Here is a 16,681-nt window from a genome sequence, read left to right on the forward strand (position 1 = left end):
CTCGGCAGCTGGCCTCAGAAGAAAACTGTATTTTTCAGAGCAAGTCGTTAAAGCTATATGAAGGAAATAAAAATAGTCTTTCATCAACTTAGATCACCTAGATGATTTCAGAACAATTCTCACCCATTTTATTACTTAAAAAAAAACAACAGCAATGCCCTAAAATGCTCAGCTACGTCAGGATGGATGGATGGAGCCATGTGAGTTTACCGTGGAGCTTCACAGTATGAATTTCTTATGTGCTGTGCTCAAAATGCTCATTCAACTGTACTGGCACTTTGAAATCACATTGTCAGGAAGATAAAGCATGCCTCAATATCTCATGCTATAACTATAGCTACATCAAATTCAAAACTGAATTGTACTTTAGGGAAAAAAAAAAAAAACGAAAGTCTATCCTTTCCAAGAAGTATTACCTTTCTTTTAACAAATTTATCCCAGTAGTTGTTGGGAAATGACCTAAAAGATACAAAAACATAGAAGTGAAATAGTATTGTCTTTAAAAATGATAAATAATATAGTACTTGAACACATAATTTAAATGATACATAAACATATATTGTGTCATCATCCCCCCCAAAAGCACATTAAGTTACCATCTCACTGCAAAAGCTTCCTGCATCACAAGTATATTAAATATTATTTTTAAATTGCTTATTTATATAGAATTATACACCTATAAATCACATAAAAAGGTTAGGGGTGATACTTGCATGGAGAATATAACACTTATGAATAATAGTATTTACCATTCGATTATAACATACATCAAGATATAGATTTGTCAATTGTCTTTAAAAGTATCTAGAAATCAGTCCTTGTTTTTTTTCTTCAAGTTCTCAAAGAAACTTGAAGCCTACTGCTAATCCCTTACTCTGGCATCTTCAGTAAAACAGTTTACTGAAAGGAACCTACTTGATTTCGTGTTTATATTCACAGGTAGATTAGCATAATGAAAACATTTAGCCTTTAAAATACACATGAATAATGCATACATAAATCAAGCCCACAGGAAAAGCTCAGAACCTACCAGAAATGACAGCTTTCAAAATAAGCAGAAATAATCACAACCATAAGAAGATATTTGACCCCTGAGTAGTATAAACTACTGAAAAATATTTTATTACCAATACTTTTTCAAGGTGCCAATTACATGCTGTGATGGATTCATACTTGTCACAGCAGGTAGCTGTTTGATTCTTGACCTCCCAAGGCTAAAGAATCATTGCACAGAAAACCGTTGGGTTCTCCACATTATATTTTACCTCATCTCATACGAACGTTTGCCCAGGTTTGCACAAGGCAGCTGAATGGCTGCATCTGAAAGTTTCTAACTCGGATGCATTTCAAAGTATGAAATTTAGTATGTCTGCCTTTAATGCTACAACAATTCCTTTAATGAGTAAATGAGTATCTGGGTAAGATAGCCGGGCAGTGCCAGCTCTCTGCCTTCTGCTGTTCGCTTCTCTGAGCGCTCCTAATGGATGGTCCCATCAGCACGGTGGAAATGGCCTCCAGGGCCGTTTTGATTAAGGACCTCAGGTGACAGAAGGGGAGGGGGGGCAAAAATGCAGGCATCCATGAGGAGGCGATGGTGCTGAGTCTTTTGATTTTCTTGACTGAATAGATAGCTACTTTTCACTTGTGCTAAACACTGGGCAGAGCTGCAGAAGTCTGGCAAAGTGTGTTTACGAGCATGGACGGGCCTCTGCAACACCATCACTCACTGCGTGTTGATGACCAGCCTGTCCCACTGGCCCTTGATGTCGTCCTCTGAGGGCTGCTCTGTGATGTAGAGCCCGTCAAATTCCAGTTTCCGGGCAACTTCCTTCTCTCGCTTGAAAATAACCAATGGGACCTGCAGATGAAAAAGTAAACATACTACATTTAGTTTGGATTGACTGGTATCTCCTATTCAGGGTCATTGCTTTTTGGAAAACACACACAGATAGATAGATGATAAATAGGTAGAAGATAGATAGATAGATAGATAGATAGATAGATAGATAGATAGATAGATAGATATTTACATTTCCTATTTCCTATGTACTTCCAGAAAGGTAAAAATGAAGTGAAATGAATTGACTATATTCAGGTAGAAAAAATAACAACAACCATCTAGGCTGGGTGAAAAGAGAAGATATAATATATATAAATGTATGAATATGTCTTAAACATAAGGTTCATAGATAATTGTATGAATAACACCACTCTAAATGCTAAAGAGAAAAAGAGAAGTAGGAAAGCATTTGTGTGTGTATGTGTATATATATGGATATAAAAAAATCCTATCAATCTTTACTAGCATTCCAAAACATATGCTACTAAAAATGCAGTTTTATTTAAGAAATGTCTTTAATGAAGTCCATGCCCAGCATGCCCACATGCTATCTGGAGATAAATTTTATTTTTTTTTCAGAGATAAATTTTAATTTCCACATCACCAAAGCAGAAAAAAAAAAAAAAACAACAATCTCGGTCAGTTTGCCAAGTTGTCTCTGGAACTTCTTTTTTGAGATTTTACACGGGCACAGACAGAAGAGACACAGCTATTTGGGAGGCATCTAAGAACATTCACCCATGGAAGACAAGGCTCCCCAAGGAGGAAAGTTCCCTGAGAACATATTTTATGATACTCTAGCCTTTGAGCCTGGTCCCTGGTTTTAAAAGTCTTCTGGACCATTCACAATGAGAGACCAAGGAAACTGAAATACAGCCATGGCAGCAGCACGGTGTCTTTCTGGGAAAGATGAACAGGTTTGCAGGAGAATCTGCCCAGCACTTGGGGGAACTTGACCTTGAACTCAATTCACCAAATTCAACTGTTCCCAGGCACAGCGTTAGGGTGAAGTGGCATAAATTGGACAGCATTCCCAACCTAATGATGGGACAAGCAGACAACTTCCTAGTGTTACTCTAAGTCCTAGCAGACTGTGAGAGGCTGGCTAGGGGAGCTCACTTCTGTGGGGCCAAGTTACTGGTAAAACTGTCCATGCCGTCCCTAGGTCCCAACTTCAGTGACCGAGACGTATGGTTGGGCCTACTATGTCTGCCTATGACCATAATTTCCATCCAACACCTGGCTCCAGTCTGCATCTCTCCCCCTCTCTCTCTCTCACATACACACGCACACACACACACGTGTAAGTTGGCTGGTGCCCGCATCTCTTACCTTCAAGCAATAGTATCCAATGATGCAGAAGAAGGAGATAACGGTGTGGAGGATGGCAAGGATGCGCAGCGTGGGCTCCATGTAACCGCTGCTCTCCTCCAGGACATAGTGGACCGTGATGATGTGGGGTGTGCTGCTGTCCAGGCTGATGGCCACGTGGGTATTTTCACTGGGGCTTCGAGTGGGCAGCTCCTTTCCTTCAACCACAGAAGAAGTGGAGACCTGATTCCAACCATTGAGAACACAGTCAGTTGGCTGCACAGCACGGATACAGCCTTTTGGGCAAGTACTTGGATGGAAAAACCAATGCACAAGGAAAATAGTCCTCTCAGTCCAAGGCTGAGAGGATACATTTTCAGATTTTATGTGTATGAAGGGGTACAAGGTACTTGGGTTTGAATTCTGCACCTAGGTGCTGTCTCTAGAGCTTTTTCATTCAAGGATGGCATTCTACCCATTGAAGCAAACCACTTCTTTTGACTTTTTTCTGATGAAGTAAAGATAAGAGTCTCAGACTTTCCTGCCCAGGCTGGTTGTGAACTGTGATCCTCATATCTCAGCCTACTGAGTAGCCAGGGTTACAAGTGTGAGCCACTGTTGCCAGGCTTGTTAATAAATATACTTTTTTAAAACTATATATATATATATATATATATATATTATCTTTAAGTAGTTGCACAAAGGAGGTACCATTCAACAAATCAATTTGCAAGTACAATGCATCTTGATCGGTGGCATCTTTTCATCATTCTCCTCCATCCCTTCCAACCCAACCCTTCTCCTCAATTTTTTTAGTTTCACAGTGTATGTCAAGTGTTATGACTGCACCCCCCACCCAGCTTCCTCTCTTCATTGGTCTATTTCCCCTCCACCCCCGCGCCCCTTGGCCTTTCCTCTATACCCTTCAAGGGCCAGACCCAACCAGAAGTTGTAAGTTTTCTAACACCTGCAGGAAAATCCTAGATGACTTTCTTCACAAGGGCGTGATACAAGTTAAGCCACATCTACATAGTAATGGATAAGACAGTCAGCTAAGTCAGACAGGGAACATGGTGGTGGCCTCTCTGCCAAAGCCAATGGAGCCGAGGTCCTGGGGATTCACAGTTCAGGAGCAAACTCTTCCTGCCTTCCTGGGTCCCAACCATGTACCCTAGACTCCCACTGCTGCCTCTCGGTCAACTGTGCTTTAGAACAGGCTCTGATGTGCTCACTGGCAGAGCGAGGAAGTCTGCACATTTGTCCCATCTCTGGGTGGGACAGGCTGGCCAGGAAGATACTGAGACGTACCTACCTTATAAAACAGCAGGATGAAATTGATCGCAAATGCGACAAACAAGGCCAGCATTCTCATGTTGTAAAAGTTGCGAGCAAAATAGTTCTAAACATAAAAAAAATAATAATAAGGTTATGGGAAAGTCAGAGTCAAGAGACTTGAAACACACAGATGATTGAAATGAAGCGTTCACTCAACCCTGTCTGCCAGGCTACTGCATACAGCAAGGGGGAAACTTCTGATACCACGAAGGAGACAATGAATGAAGAAACACACCGAAAATAAAGAAGACATGGCGCCAGGAAATTCTAAGCACTGTGAAGGAAAATTGCCAGGTGGGGAAATGCAGTGGTAATTTGGATGGCTAGAGAGGTGGTCTGAGAGCGCAGCCGAGGAAATCACGCCCACACTCAAGAATGAGTCAGAGGTAGGGATTGGAGGGCAGACTTGATTGTGAGGGCTTCCTCATGTGTCTGAAGTATGGGGTTCATGAACCCCAAGAAGAAAAGAGAGGGAGGGAATAGGGTCATAGGGACCAGCATGCCAGCTGTCAGGTGTCAAAGATTTCTGATAGAGTTTGTGTCATCTTTTATAGTTCCCCAGTTCATGAACTCTGAACCTATTTATGACCTCTAGGGTCACTCTGCTCAGACAAGATGCCTGCCACCACCACTTCCTAGATTTGGATATGGATAAAAGACTCACCCCTTCGGGGGACATCCCTGCTCATCGATAATATAAAAATACCCACAGAACCTGCCTCTCAGTGTGCTCAGACGAACCGAGTTCATCTAAGCCACATTATTAACCTTCCTATCATACTCATCGGTATATGTGATCCTCCTGCATTATAATTAGTCTCTGCTAGGTGGGTGAGATGGTCTTGGAGGATGTGAAGAAGGCTGGTTGCAAGCTGATTATGATTTCCGCTGTGTGGAGGGTAGATGGTAAGGAATGAGCGGCGGGAGACAGAAGAGAAAGATGGTGTGGGCGGTGACTCGGCTTGAGTGGCAGCTGTAGAAATGGAAAGAGCTGAACAGATCCTGGATATAATTTAGAAGGAAGACTTGAGAGTTATTGCTGGATTATATTTTTGAGAAAGTACTAAAAGCTAATAACATCTGGGCTTAGGAGGCAGGGAAACTACGTAAATGACTGGAACAATTTATTGAGTTGGACATCACAACAAAATCACACTCAAGGCGTTGATGGAAGGAAACAGACCATGGGGAAATCAAGGATTTGTTGTGTTAGTAAGGTGGCAATATAGGTAAAGAACTCAAGCAGATAAAGCGGGGCTTTAACATCCTAAAGTTGTATGAGAGTAATAACACCTCTGAGGACCACCCCCTTCGCACATGTAGCCTTCATGGGACCGTTTGCTTCGCTTCATTTGGCTTCACTGCCAGCACTGGTTAGGTTAGATCAAGGCTGGCCTCAATACTCACACTGGACCAAGCACGTCGGTTCTCCTTAAGGGAGAACTAGGTGGCCGAGACTTGAGTTAGGGTTAACCCAGAGGGTTGGTGGTAAAGGTGTGAAGGACAGGGGATGTGTTGGCTGGCTGTAGCTGTGATTGGGTCGCATGCGTGCAAGTGGTAGGTAGAAACCGTCAACGAACTACAAGCCGAAGCAGGACCATAAAGGAGCTGCTCAAGAGACAGGACTGGAGAAGCTGGCTGGGAAAAACCTCAACTCCTTCAATCTCTATTGCTGTAGTGAGACCTCATCTCCACGGTCCCGCTGGGATTTCTGTGGAGAAACACAGAACCCATCTCAGCCATCTCGACAGAGCTACACCTGCTGCTATGGCAACCATGATAGTGCACAGAGCCAACCATTACCGAGAGTTCTCATTTAAAACCACCACCACAACAAAAAATGCTGCTGTTCACTTTACTTTGTAACAATTCAGGGGAAAAAAATATAAGATTTGGAGAAAACGTCTGCAGAATGCATTAACTACATCCTAAACTACTTCCTTCTCTGTCTTCTTTCTTATTTTTTTCTTTTCCTTTTACTTGTCTCTACCTGAAAGTTACCATCAATAACCATTTTGGCTCCTTGAGTTAATTTTTTTTTTTTTTTACAATTGGGTCATTAAGTCAAAGGGGCTCAAGTCATGTGACATGTGGGGGTGATAGGTTTGACAATGGGAGTGATGAAGGGGCCTGTTTTTCTCCCCGAGAAAGAAGTTATCACTTCCCGAGCCTGAATGGCTATGTTCTCACAGCTAGTCGGTAGTAACACTCGTTTAGAAAGCCTCTTACGAGCAGTTTCTGTTGGTACGCTATGATCTTCTTCCAGAAGGCCGACTCCGGGACCTCTGGCTCTCCATATCTGTGCGTGTGAAGCTGTCTCAGCTTCTGCTTGCCTTTGTCCTCCTTGGCTTTTTCTTCTTTCTCTCCATCTTCCCCCCTGTGGAAATGAAAGAAGGAAGCAGGGCTGTGCAAAATGATCAAAGTGAACAAGTATTTCAGAGGCTGTCATTTTTGAGGACTCATTTCTCTCTCTCTGAATAATTTTGGTTAGCAATGATAGGATTTATCACCATACCTCATAGATGGGTAATTCTATGGGGTTCAAATCTACAGGACATTACAAGCTTGAGGAACATTTCTACTCAGATGTAGAAAATTCTCCCTCAATTGTGCCATAAAAGTATTTGATTTAAAATGCCATAACAATGAAGAAATTTGGCTTTTACTAACACATTTAAATTATGACTTTTAATGTTCATTTTATTCCACTGCCTATCAAGATTTAAAATCAAAGGCCTGTGCTCTTGTTTTGCTCATGTATAAAGTGTGTCAAAGTGCTACTATACTGCATATTTACTTAATTGTATTAACTAACACTTATTCATTTTAATATCATTGTTGATTATATTGTTGTATTAAGTCCAGGTAATGACAGAACTAGAAGGATTGGAGTTTTATACTAAAGTTCCTTTGGCTCAGAATATCAATGTTTCCTGAAAATGAGATCATATAACCATAATCCACTCCCACAGATATAACTCCATAATGAGGTATATCTAATATTAGAGCTGCCACTGAAGTGCCTGTTGTACTCTGCTCCATTCGTCTATTTTCATGAGGACAGGTCTCCAACTGATCAAACTACATGAGACCTGGGACAAGACATAGTGCTGACCATCAAGAATATACAATGAACACAGGCCCAGGAAAGTGTCATCCTCTGCCCAGCACAGGGGTTTCCAAGGAAATGAGGATCGAAGGGCTGTCAGAGGTTTATAGGATTGGGTGCAAGAATCTGGCTGGTTGGATTTTCAAACAGTGTCTCTGAATTAGCCCAGGCTGGCTTTCAGCTCGTGATTTTCCTGCCTCTCTCCCAAAGGCTGGGATCACAGGTATATGTCCACCTTGCCGGGCTGTGAGCCTGTTTGTAACTAATTCCTCAGGTGGTTTTTGGCATACACGGCCTTGGCTACCCCTGAAAGAATGCCATTCTGCAGGTATGTGTGTGCGTGTGTGTGTGCGTGTGCATACACCAGTGCTAAGGTTCGAACTCAGGGTCTTAACATTGTCCCTGAGATTCTTTCATTCAACACTAGCACCCTACTACTTAAGCCACTTCTGGCTTTTTGGTGATTAACTGAAGAGTCTCACAAACTTTCCTGCCCTGGCTGGCTTTAAACCACAATCCTCAGATCTCAGCCTCCTGAGTAGCTAGAATTACAAGTGTGAGCCACCAGTGCCCAATCTAGACTTGTGGCTTTTAAGTCTCTTACGGACACAAAATGATGGGCATCTTCCCTACCCTGGAGATTACAATAGGTGCTGGAATGGACCGAGGTCCCAGCCAGTACTGAGATGGCAAATGTGGCCACGGAACTCCTTCTGGGTAAGATTCTCTGTTCCAACTCCAGAAGAGGTGGGAGAGGGGGAGAGAGAGGGACCCTCTCTGAAACACAGGGATGTACACAAAAATGATACATACTCAGCCTTTTCAGGTTCTGATTTAATTTCCTCTTTTTCTTCCTTTTCTTCTTTTGCCTTCTGTTCCTTGAACAGGTTAGTGGGGAAAAAGAAGAGCAGGGTGACACACCGTCTCCAAACATGATGAAGTGAGCACATACCAGACCAAAGCCACAAGCATAGCTGTTACTTATGTTGCGAGAACACCTCATGCACTGTTCACTCTTGAGGTCCACATGCTGCCCTAATCTACATCAACCCCTGCACAGGCAGGACATACACATGCGTGAAATCCTGGGGTCCCTTCCCACGTCCAGTCCTCATTTCAGAGGTGCTTTCTGTGCTTTACCACCCCACTCAAATCTCATTCATCCTTCAAGGTCCAGGTACCTCCCCTCATCTTTCCTCTTCTTCTGCTAACCATACTATTAACCATGTATTTGCTCTTTTGAAAAAAACAACTCTTACTCTCCATTTGACAATATAATAATTTTCTACACATTTTTATGCACGTAAGCCCTATCTGTCTATCTTTCTATATAGGAGTGATTGCTTAATGGACTAGTGTTATTGAAAGGCACTTAAGTTTATACCCTGGTAACTTAAGGTAATCTAATCATTTTCAAAGGGTTTGTCTACCATTAAAATATCGCTTCTTTTTGCAAATTCAAAGTCTTACTTTTAATCCCACTGCCAACATCCCCAAATCTAATTTAATACTTATTTATTATACCTACCTGAAATCAAGAGAGGGGAGAGAGAAGAGACAGGGAAGGGGAGAGTGAGGAGAGGGAGGAGAGAGGAAGAGGAGGAGGGGGAGGAGGAGGGGGGAGGAGGAGGGAGGAGAGAGAGGGGGAGGAGAGTGAGGAGAAGAAAAAGGAGGAGGAGAGGAGGAGGAAGAGCAGAGAGAGAAGGAGGAAGAGGGGGGGGAGGAGGGAGAGAAGAAGGAAGAGGAGGAGGAGAGGGAGGAGAAGGAAGAGGGGAGAAGAGGAAGAGGAAGAGAGGAAGGAAGAAGAGGAAGAGAGGGAGGAGGAAGAAGAAGAGAGGGAGGAGGAAGAGGAAGAGAGGAAGGAGGAGGAGGAGGGGGAAGAGAAGGAGAAGCAAAGGAGGAGGAGAGAGAGGGAGAGGAGGAGGAGAGAGAAAGAGGAGGAGGAGTGAGAGGAGGAGAAAGAGGAGGAGGAGGAGGAGGAGGGGGAGGAGGAGGAGGGGGAGAAGGAGGGGGAGGAAGAGAGGAAGGAGAGTGTGTGCTGGTGTGAGAAATTACCTGAAGCTTTTCCTGCATGTCGGGGACGGGGGTGGGATTGGCCATGAGGTCGCCGAGGCCCGCGTTGGGGTTGTGGGGGATGAGCTTGTACTGCCCTCCTTCCCGCTTCAGGTCTAAGCCGAAGATGTCGGAAAGGAGATCGCTCTCCTCCGTCAGCTCCTTCAGGTCCATGAGGTCTTCAGAGGGTAGTGCGGTCTCCGGGGGCCGCCTCTCCCCGTCCTCCGCATCCCCCCGCACCTCATCCTGCGTGGGGTCAGGCATGTTGGCCAGGAGCTCCGCCACCTTGATCTTCTTGGCCCCCTCGACCAGGCTGCCTCCCAGCAGCAGGCTGCACACAATGCGGAAGAAGCCCCTGCAAACGCTGGCCACGAAGTGCAGGAGCGTGAGGAAGACGCCCCAGTAGGAGGAGAAGAAGGCCGCCAGCATGTCCCCCAGTGTCATCTTCTTGGCCTTCTTCACCTGCTTCTTCAGGCTCTTCAGGCTGAGCATGCGCATCAGGGTCAGAACGTTGTACCTGAGCGCCAGCAGGGCGGACCTGAGGGTCAGGAGGGAGAAGAAGCTCATCCTGGGGCCCTCATCCTCCGGCCTCTCCTTGTCGCCCTCCTCTTTACTGGCCGATCGCTCATTCAAATCCGACTCTGAGATCTGGGCCGCCAGCTGCATCTCGAAGATAGTGTCCTCGCAGAAATTCACGAAGAGCTCCATCTTCTCCTTCTCCCCGCCCTCGTTGACCACGTCGAAGATGAACTGCCTCTTGGACTCCTTCACCTGGGGCTTCTCCCACTGGGTGCGGCTGGACTCGCTGATCTCAAAGTATACCCGCTCAATGCGCTTGGCACTGCCCATGATCTCGATGCGGCCCAGGAAGGGCTGGAAGTAGTTGAGCACGCTTTCGGCCAGCTCCAGGAACGTCTGCAGCCTAGAGTCATTGGGCATGTGCTCGGAAAGGTTGGTCAGGAGTACGGCGACATTGAAGCCGATGTCCTTAGCCGGCTCGTGAAACCGCTTGACAAACTCCTCGTAGTCCAGGGTCTCATTCTCGTCGGTCTCCGCACACGACAAGAGGAACTCGGTTTCAGACTGCGTGTAGTGCTTGTGGCTCTCCATCGCTTTGTGGAAATCCCTTTTGGAAATGACACCTTTGCCATCCGGGTCGTACTCTTTAAATGTGTCCGAAGAGGTCAAGTCTTTTAGTTTTAAGAACATGTCAAAAAACTTCAGGATCATCTCCACGTTGTTGGAAGATTCCACGAGCATATCGACCATCTGCTTGCCAATCGTCCCATTGACAACGTTACCTGGTGGGAAAGCAATCATATCGGTTCAAAACAATCATTGCTGACAAACCAGTGATCTGTGGGCACAAGAACAACTGAGCTCTTCCATAAAAGCCAAATCAAGATATCTCGTATTGATCTTCTAATGGATGAAGTCTCTCAGGGAAAGACAGATCATTATTCCTAAACTCCATTTTTAAAAAGTGATCACGTGACAGCTGGATGCAGTTGTTCATGCCTGTAACCCCAGCTATGGGGGAGGCAGCAAATGGTTAAGACTACAGTTCAAAGCCAACCTAGATGGAAAAGTTTCTCAGCTCCCAGCTAGGTGCCAGGGCTCACGCCGAAATATGTAGGAGGTATCACAGTCCGAGGAGAGTATGGGCAGAAAAATCCACAAATCCTGTCATCCCTGCTGTGACTGGAATCCTAAAATAAGTGAATTACCATGCAGGCACATGCCCATGCAGGGAGTGACATCCTGCCTCACGAATAGGACACTAGGCTAGAAAAACGGCTCCCTGGGAAAGCACCTGCCCAGCAAGTGTGAGGCTCTGAGCTAAAAACATCAGCAACAAATATGAAAAAGGGGATTATATGAACAATACATATAACCGTATTTACAAAATAATATGAGAGACATGCATAAAAAATTCAAAACAAAATCTGTTTTCCTCTCAAATCAAGGAAATGTGTTTTAGATCTAGAATGCAGGACAAACTGTCAACATTGAAATTGTGGGCCCTATTAATGATGCAAACAAACATTTGCACCGTTCTTTAGGGCTGAAAAACCTCTGGCAAAGCTAAAAATCTGGTTTTATGCTCTAATTATCTACAAGGAAGGTACTCAGCAATCAATTTGAATTTTTTAAAGTATTTTCAGCATCTTTAAGTAGCTGTACAAAGGAGTTATCATCCAACAAAGCAGCTCATGAATACAGTGCGCCTCCATCAGTGTCACCCTAACTTTATGAACAAGGTGACTCGGGTTCAAAAAGGTCCAATACATGTGTCTTTTGTGACGTGATCCTGAGGGTGGAGAAGGGGTTAGCTCTAGACTCCAGACCATCTCGATCTTCGGAGAGCAAATTACCAGCTTGCACTGACTTACAATGGAAATCACCCTCTCTCAGGACACAGAGATGTGAAAGCTAAATGGAGCAGGCTACCAAGAGCTTGAGTAAACTGGACAGCTTCTGAAATGACAGAATCACAGACTGCTTCATTCCTGGGACAGAAGATGCTATGGAACCCAAGACAGATCTCAGCAAACTGGGCTGGGCAGGAGGGCTGTAGCCTGAGATGTACCGAATACCACGGATAAAGAGGGGAAGAGCTAGACCTCTCTCCCACATTGAGCTCACGTGGCCAAGCAATGGGGATGGGGAGGATTTCTTAGCCTTGGAGCCTTAGTTTCCTCCTATGTAAAACAGAAGTCTGTCTCATGTGACCAAAGTGAGATTAGGCAACCCGTGGCCAGAGGAAAGGGAGAGAAACAAGAGATGACGTAATTGCAAATGTATCTGAGTTGCTCTGGTTGGATTTACGTGGTTTCCCTGCATTTCGTCCAACGTGGCTCTATGGAGGGAAGGAAAAATGGAGAAATGGCTTGTCTAAGCAGGGGTGGGAGCTGTAGGGGTGGAGTGGAGGGAAAAGAGCCAGGCTGAAGCCCCTGCTGCCTTACCTCACCCTCGTCCTCAGTCTCGACCACATGGGGCAACTGTGGTCATCTCAAAGGAACTATTCACACAGTCAGAGTTTACCCAAAGTTTGACCTTCCAGCCTATTACTGAGGCACTGTTCTGAGGACACTGTGTGTCCTCTATGGGGAGTGCTCTGACATGAAGGCTGTGGTTGAAGCTGCTTCCAGCGTGCAGTTACACGGACTGACATATGCTGCCCTTTCTTTCACAAAAAGCACAGACTTGATAACAAGAAAAATTCCAGCAATAAATCAAAATGAACCAGAGCTACTACCAGTCTCATCTTAGCATCATTGGATTTTGATGTTGTTGTTGTTGTTGTTTAGGCTGCTGGCTGCTGGCCCAGGCAAACACATACTGAGCCCCCAAATAAAGACATAAAGGGGAGCTGAGGGCATCAGGAAAAGCTACCTTCTAACATGGACAGCAACATGACCACCATGTCCTTCTGGAGATCCATTAATTCCTTCAACAGCTCGATTTGGCTGGAATCCTGAAGAGAGACACACAGATGGCATGTGAGGCAGGAGGAGAAATCATACACAGGAAGAACACCAGGCCTGTTCCCACAGAGGACATACTGCCAGCCATTCCCAGGTACCTTGAAGCATAGTGCAGTTAAATTATTTTAAAAATTGATATGAGATTGGGATCTGAGGATTAAGGTTCAAAGCCAGCCTGGGCAAGCAGGTCCATGAGACTCTTATCTCCAATTAACCACCAGAAAACCAGATGTAGAGCTATGGCTCAAAGTAGTAGAGTCTCACCTTGAGCAAAAGAGCTTAGGGTCAGCACTCAGGCCCCAAGTACAAGCCCCATGACTGGAAAAAAATAGGTATAGCTTGATTAAATTAAAGGGTATTTACTATTCATTTCCATGACTATTCATAAATGTTCTGTAAGAATTTCAGCTGTGTCTGCATACTGTGGGGGACGTCCACAATTTGTCCTTTTTATTTTTACTTGAAAAGACTTCATTTTTTTATTCTATGTCTTATATAAAATTTTGTTGTGTATTGTGTAAAATTTAACTTATTTTTTAAAAATCCAGATACATCCAGGACATATACAACATAAATTTGTCGTACATAAGCCTACCCTAAAATATACACACAGAATACCTGTGCATGATGTATCTTATTACCTAATTTCATTAAGCTTTCTCTGTTTAATCTTTCCTAGGATTTTTGTTAAGTTTTGCTTTTGATCTTTTGACTCTGAAAAATAAATATTTTGCCTAGACCTGTTGTAGATGGAAGTCACTATGTTTTGACCAAGTGGGAAAATATATATTATACTTAATATCATATCCACATTGAATATGATCTGATTTCATTTAAATTTCCCTTTTAGTTTTCTTTTTAAAAACTGGCATTTTGCTATCTATGAAACCAAATCTCCTCAGTGCTAGTGAAGACTTTTCCCTAATGACTATTATTACCCCAACTACACTTGCAAACCATGAACAATTGCTAGCGGATATAACACCAGAATAAAACAGTAACACTGTGTAAGATGGAAATTCTCTTGTGAGCATAGATATCTGTGTCCATTCCTTTTGCTTTGGAGAATGTCATTAGTAAACAGATGGAAGGATATGGAGGGTTTTCTTTTTCTATTTGGCTGACAGCGGATACTGACCATCTCTCACGGCCCCAACCCTTGCCTGGCTCCTCTGAGCTCTCCTGCTGACCAGTTCTCAGCCTTGGGGTACAAAAATGGGAATAAGCTCTAATGTGCCAGTTACAGCGGCTCCAGGCTGGATTCCTGGGAGACTCCATGACCAGGCAATGACCAGGCAAAGCTACCCTAGAACTCAGTGTCCAGACAACACCCAGAGACAGACCCTGGTCCCCATGTCTCCAGGGAAGACAGACTCCTCCCCCTGACAACTGCCAGCTAACAGGCACACAGCTAGCCAGGCCCTCCCTAACACCCCCTGCTCCGCTGTAACTCTTCTCTTCCCGAGTCCCCGCAGCTTCCTCTCCTGCCTGCTTCTTCTTTCTCCCACTCAAACACCAACCCACCCGGGTGCATGCTGAATCTGTGCCCATGTACCCAGGACCCTTGCTCTGACCGCACTGCCTGAATCACATCTGTCCTGCATGCATGAGCATGCGCCATGGCTCACGGTTGACAGCACACCTGCATGGAGGAGGCCGGTGAGCAGGTGTCCCCTCCCTTCCTCCCAACCACACAAGACCTCAGGGAAGAAGGGACTGGCCCACCCTCATGGGACGGGAAGGGGGAGGCAAGGGTGTGAAACTTTGAGAAGCACAAGAGCAGGGTTCTGACTCTAAATGCAGCCATCTTTCTTCCACGTGACCACCCAGAGATGGACTGAACATTGATATCAAGATCTTTTCTCTGGGTGCACTTTATTTCCCACCACTGACCCCCCACCCCCGCTTCACATGGGAGAGAGTCAGGAGAGGGTAAATAAGCTATTTCAATAGGAATCCCCCAATTTATATGAAAACAAAGCAGAAAGACTGCTGCTTTTCTATTTGCTCATCCTAACCACTCTTCATTTTTTCTTCGACTTGCAAGGAGTGAAGTGGAGGCATGCCACCTTTGCTTGCTTGTGGCTACTTCGAAAGAGATTCGTAACACACGCCAACTTTTTGTCAATCTCCCTTAAAAAGCCCTCTGTAAACTTTGCCAACACTTTTCTAGTAGTTGTAAAAGGAGGAAAAATGCCACTGAGCAAATAGCAGGATGCACATTTATGAGGACAGAAACGTACCATGTTGGGCATTTCCCCAGTGTTATTTCTGTATTACACTCACTACTCTGACATCCTTGGTGCTCACATTTGAACAAGGGTTCTCAGCCATCGACACTGGCCACTGGTTTACTTAAGACTTTTCTGATGTTGGGTAAAGGAAGCATGAAGAGAGGATCAGAGACAGATAACATCCAAACCCCAGCCAGCCATGCTCACGTCCTTTGGTGACTGTCAGGTGACAGTGCCCGGCATGCCCCCCTCCTTTACCTGCGACAGCTTCATCTGCATGTGGGCAAAGACGTGGAGGAAGCCCACCACCGCGTCCCACAGCCTGCTGTGTGCCAGGCTCTGCTGGTTGCCCGTGCAAGGTCCCTGCAGCACAAACACAGACAGCAATCATTCCTGGCCATCAGGTGCCCATGTCTACTGCAAAAACAGGAGGTTACTTGAACAGTTAGGGACCCACAAATGAAGAGAGAGAGAGAATCTAAGAGTGAAAAATGAAGGATTCCTCTGAGTGATGGCTTCTTCTTTGAAACATTTAGTAAGTCCTCATAAATACTTTTGGCTTTGTAAGAGGAGTAAAATACTAGCTAACAATTTAATTTTTCTTTCTGGCCTCAACCTCTCTAGAAGGAATGGGTAAGAGTGGGGAACTGGTCATCTGGCATGCTTCTCCGTTAAATCAATCAGTCATCACCCCATAGTGTAAAAAGAACAGGAGGCTCTGCTTCTGACAAAAGGTCTTTCTTATTCCTAAATAGTAACCTGGATAAGACAAGGATGTAGAGAACTAGCCTCTTCAACCCTTTCTTAATTGTACAGCTGCTTCACCATGTGACACGCTTGAGATTTCTTTTTAAGGTGAGTATTTAGTCATTATTGAAATGAAGGCTTCAGGAATACTCTGTAGGACTGTGCCTGGTCCGCAGAGGCAGGAAGAGGGGCTGGGCTGCACTGAGCAAGGCAAACTATGGCACTCAACTCAACAACCCTGGGACCCCTGAGAAACATGTTCCAAGGCACCCCTAAGGCATCTGCTCCATGGATGCTTCTAGCTCTAGAGAAATTCAGGAATTTTGCTCATTTTACATCCAAAGAGATACACATTTCTGGCTAAAAAAAAAGATTTATGTTTCACTTGCAATACAAAAACTATACATATATATATATATATATATATATATATATATATATAACACTATTTCTATAAGATTCCCCAGCTCGCTATTGTCATTACCCAAGCTGATTTAATCAGGGAAGTGACCACGAATGCTTATGTATGGCTATCCTTCTAGATTTCCAAAGGACTACTAAGGCA

General features: G+C 44.6%; 1 protein-coding gene across 1 annotated transcript in view; it reads right to left on the reverse strand.

Annotated features, from left to right (window-relative positions):
- Window positions 1-16,681, reverse strand: part of Ryr2 (ryanodine receptor 2 (cardiac)) — a 294,371-nt gene that overhangs the window by 15,954 nt on the left and 261,736 nt on the right. The window contains exons 89-97 of the mRNA XM_013009227.1: window positions 15,628-15,732; window positions 13,044-13,125; window positions 9,651-10,948; window positions 8,409-8,473; window positions 6,716-6,863; window positions 4,464-4,550; window positions 3,173-3,394; window positions 1,728-1,858; window positions 417-459 (exon numbers count right to left, since the gene is read on the reverse strand). Of these exons, the coding sequence (XP_012864681.1) occupies window positions 417-459; window positions 1,728-1,858; window positions 3,173-3,394; window positions 4,464-4,550; window positions 6,716-6,863; window positions 8,409-8,473; window positions 9,651-10,948; window positions 13,044-13,125; window positions 15,628-15,732 (2,181 nt within the window). The remainder of the gene's footprint in view (window positions 1-416; window positions 460-1,727; window positions 1,859-3,172; window positions 3,395-4,463; window positions 4,551-6,715; window positions 6,864-8,408; window positions 8,474-9,650; window positions 10,949-13,043; window positions 13,126-15,627; window positions 15,733-16,681) is intronic.

The sequence above is a fragment of the Dipodomys ordii genome, unplaced genomic scaffold (genome assembly GCF_000151885.1).
Source record: "Dipodomys ordii isolate 6190 unplaced genomic scaffold, Dord_2.0 Scaffold9, whole genome shotgun sequence".
Taxonomy (NCBI): Eukaryota; Metazoa; Chordata; class Mammalia; order Rodentia; family Heteromyidae; genus Dipodomys; species Dipodomys ordii.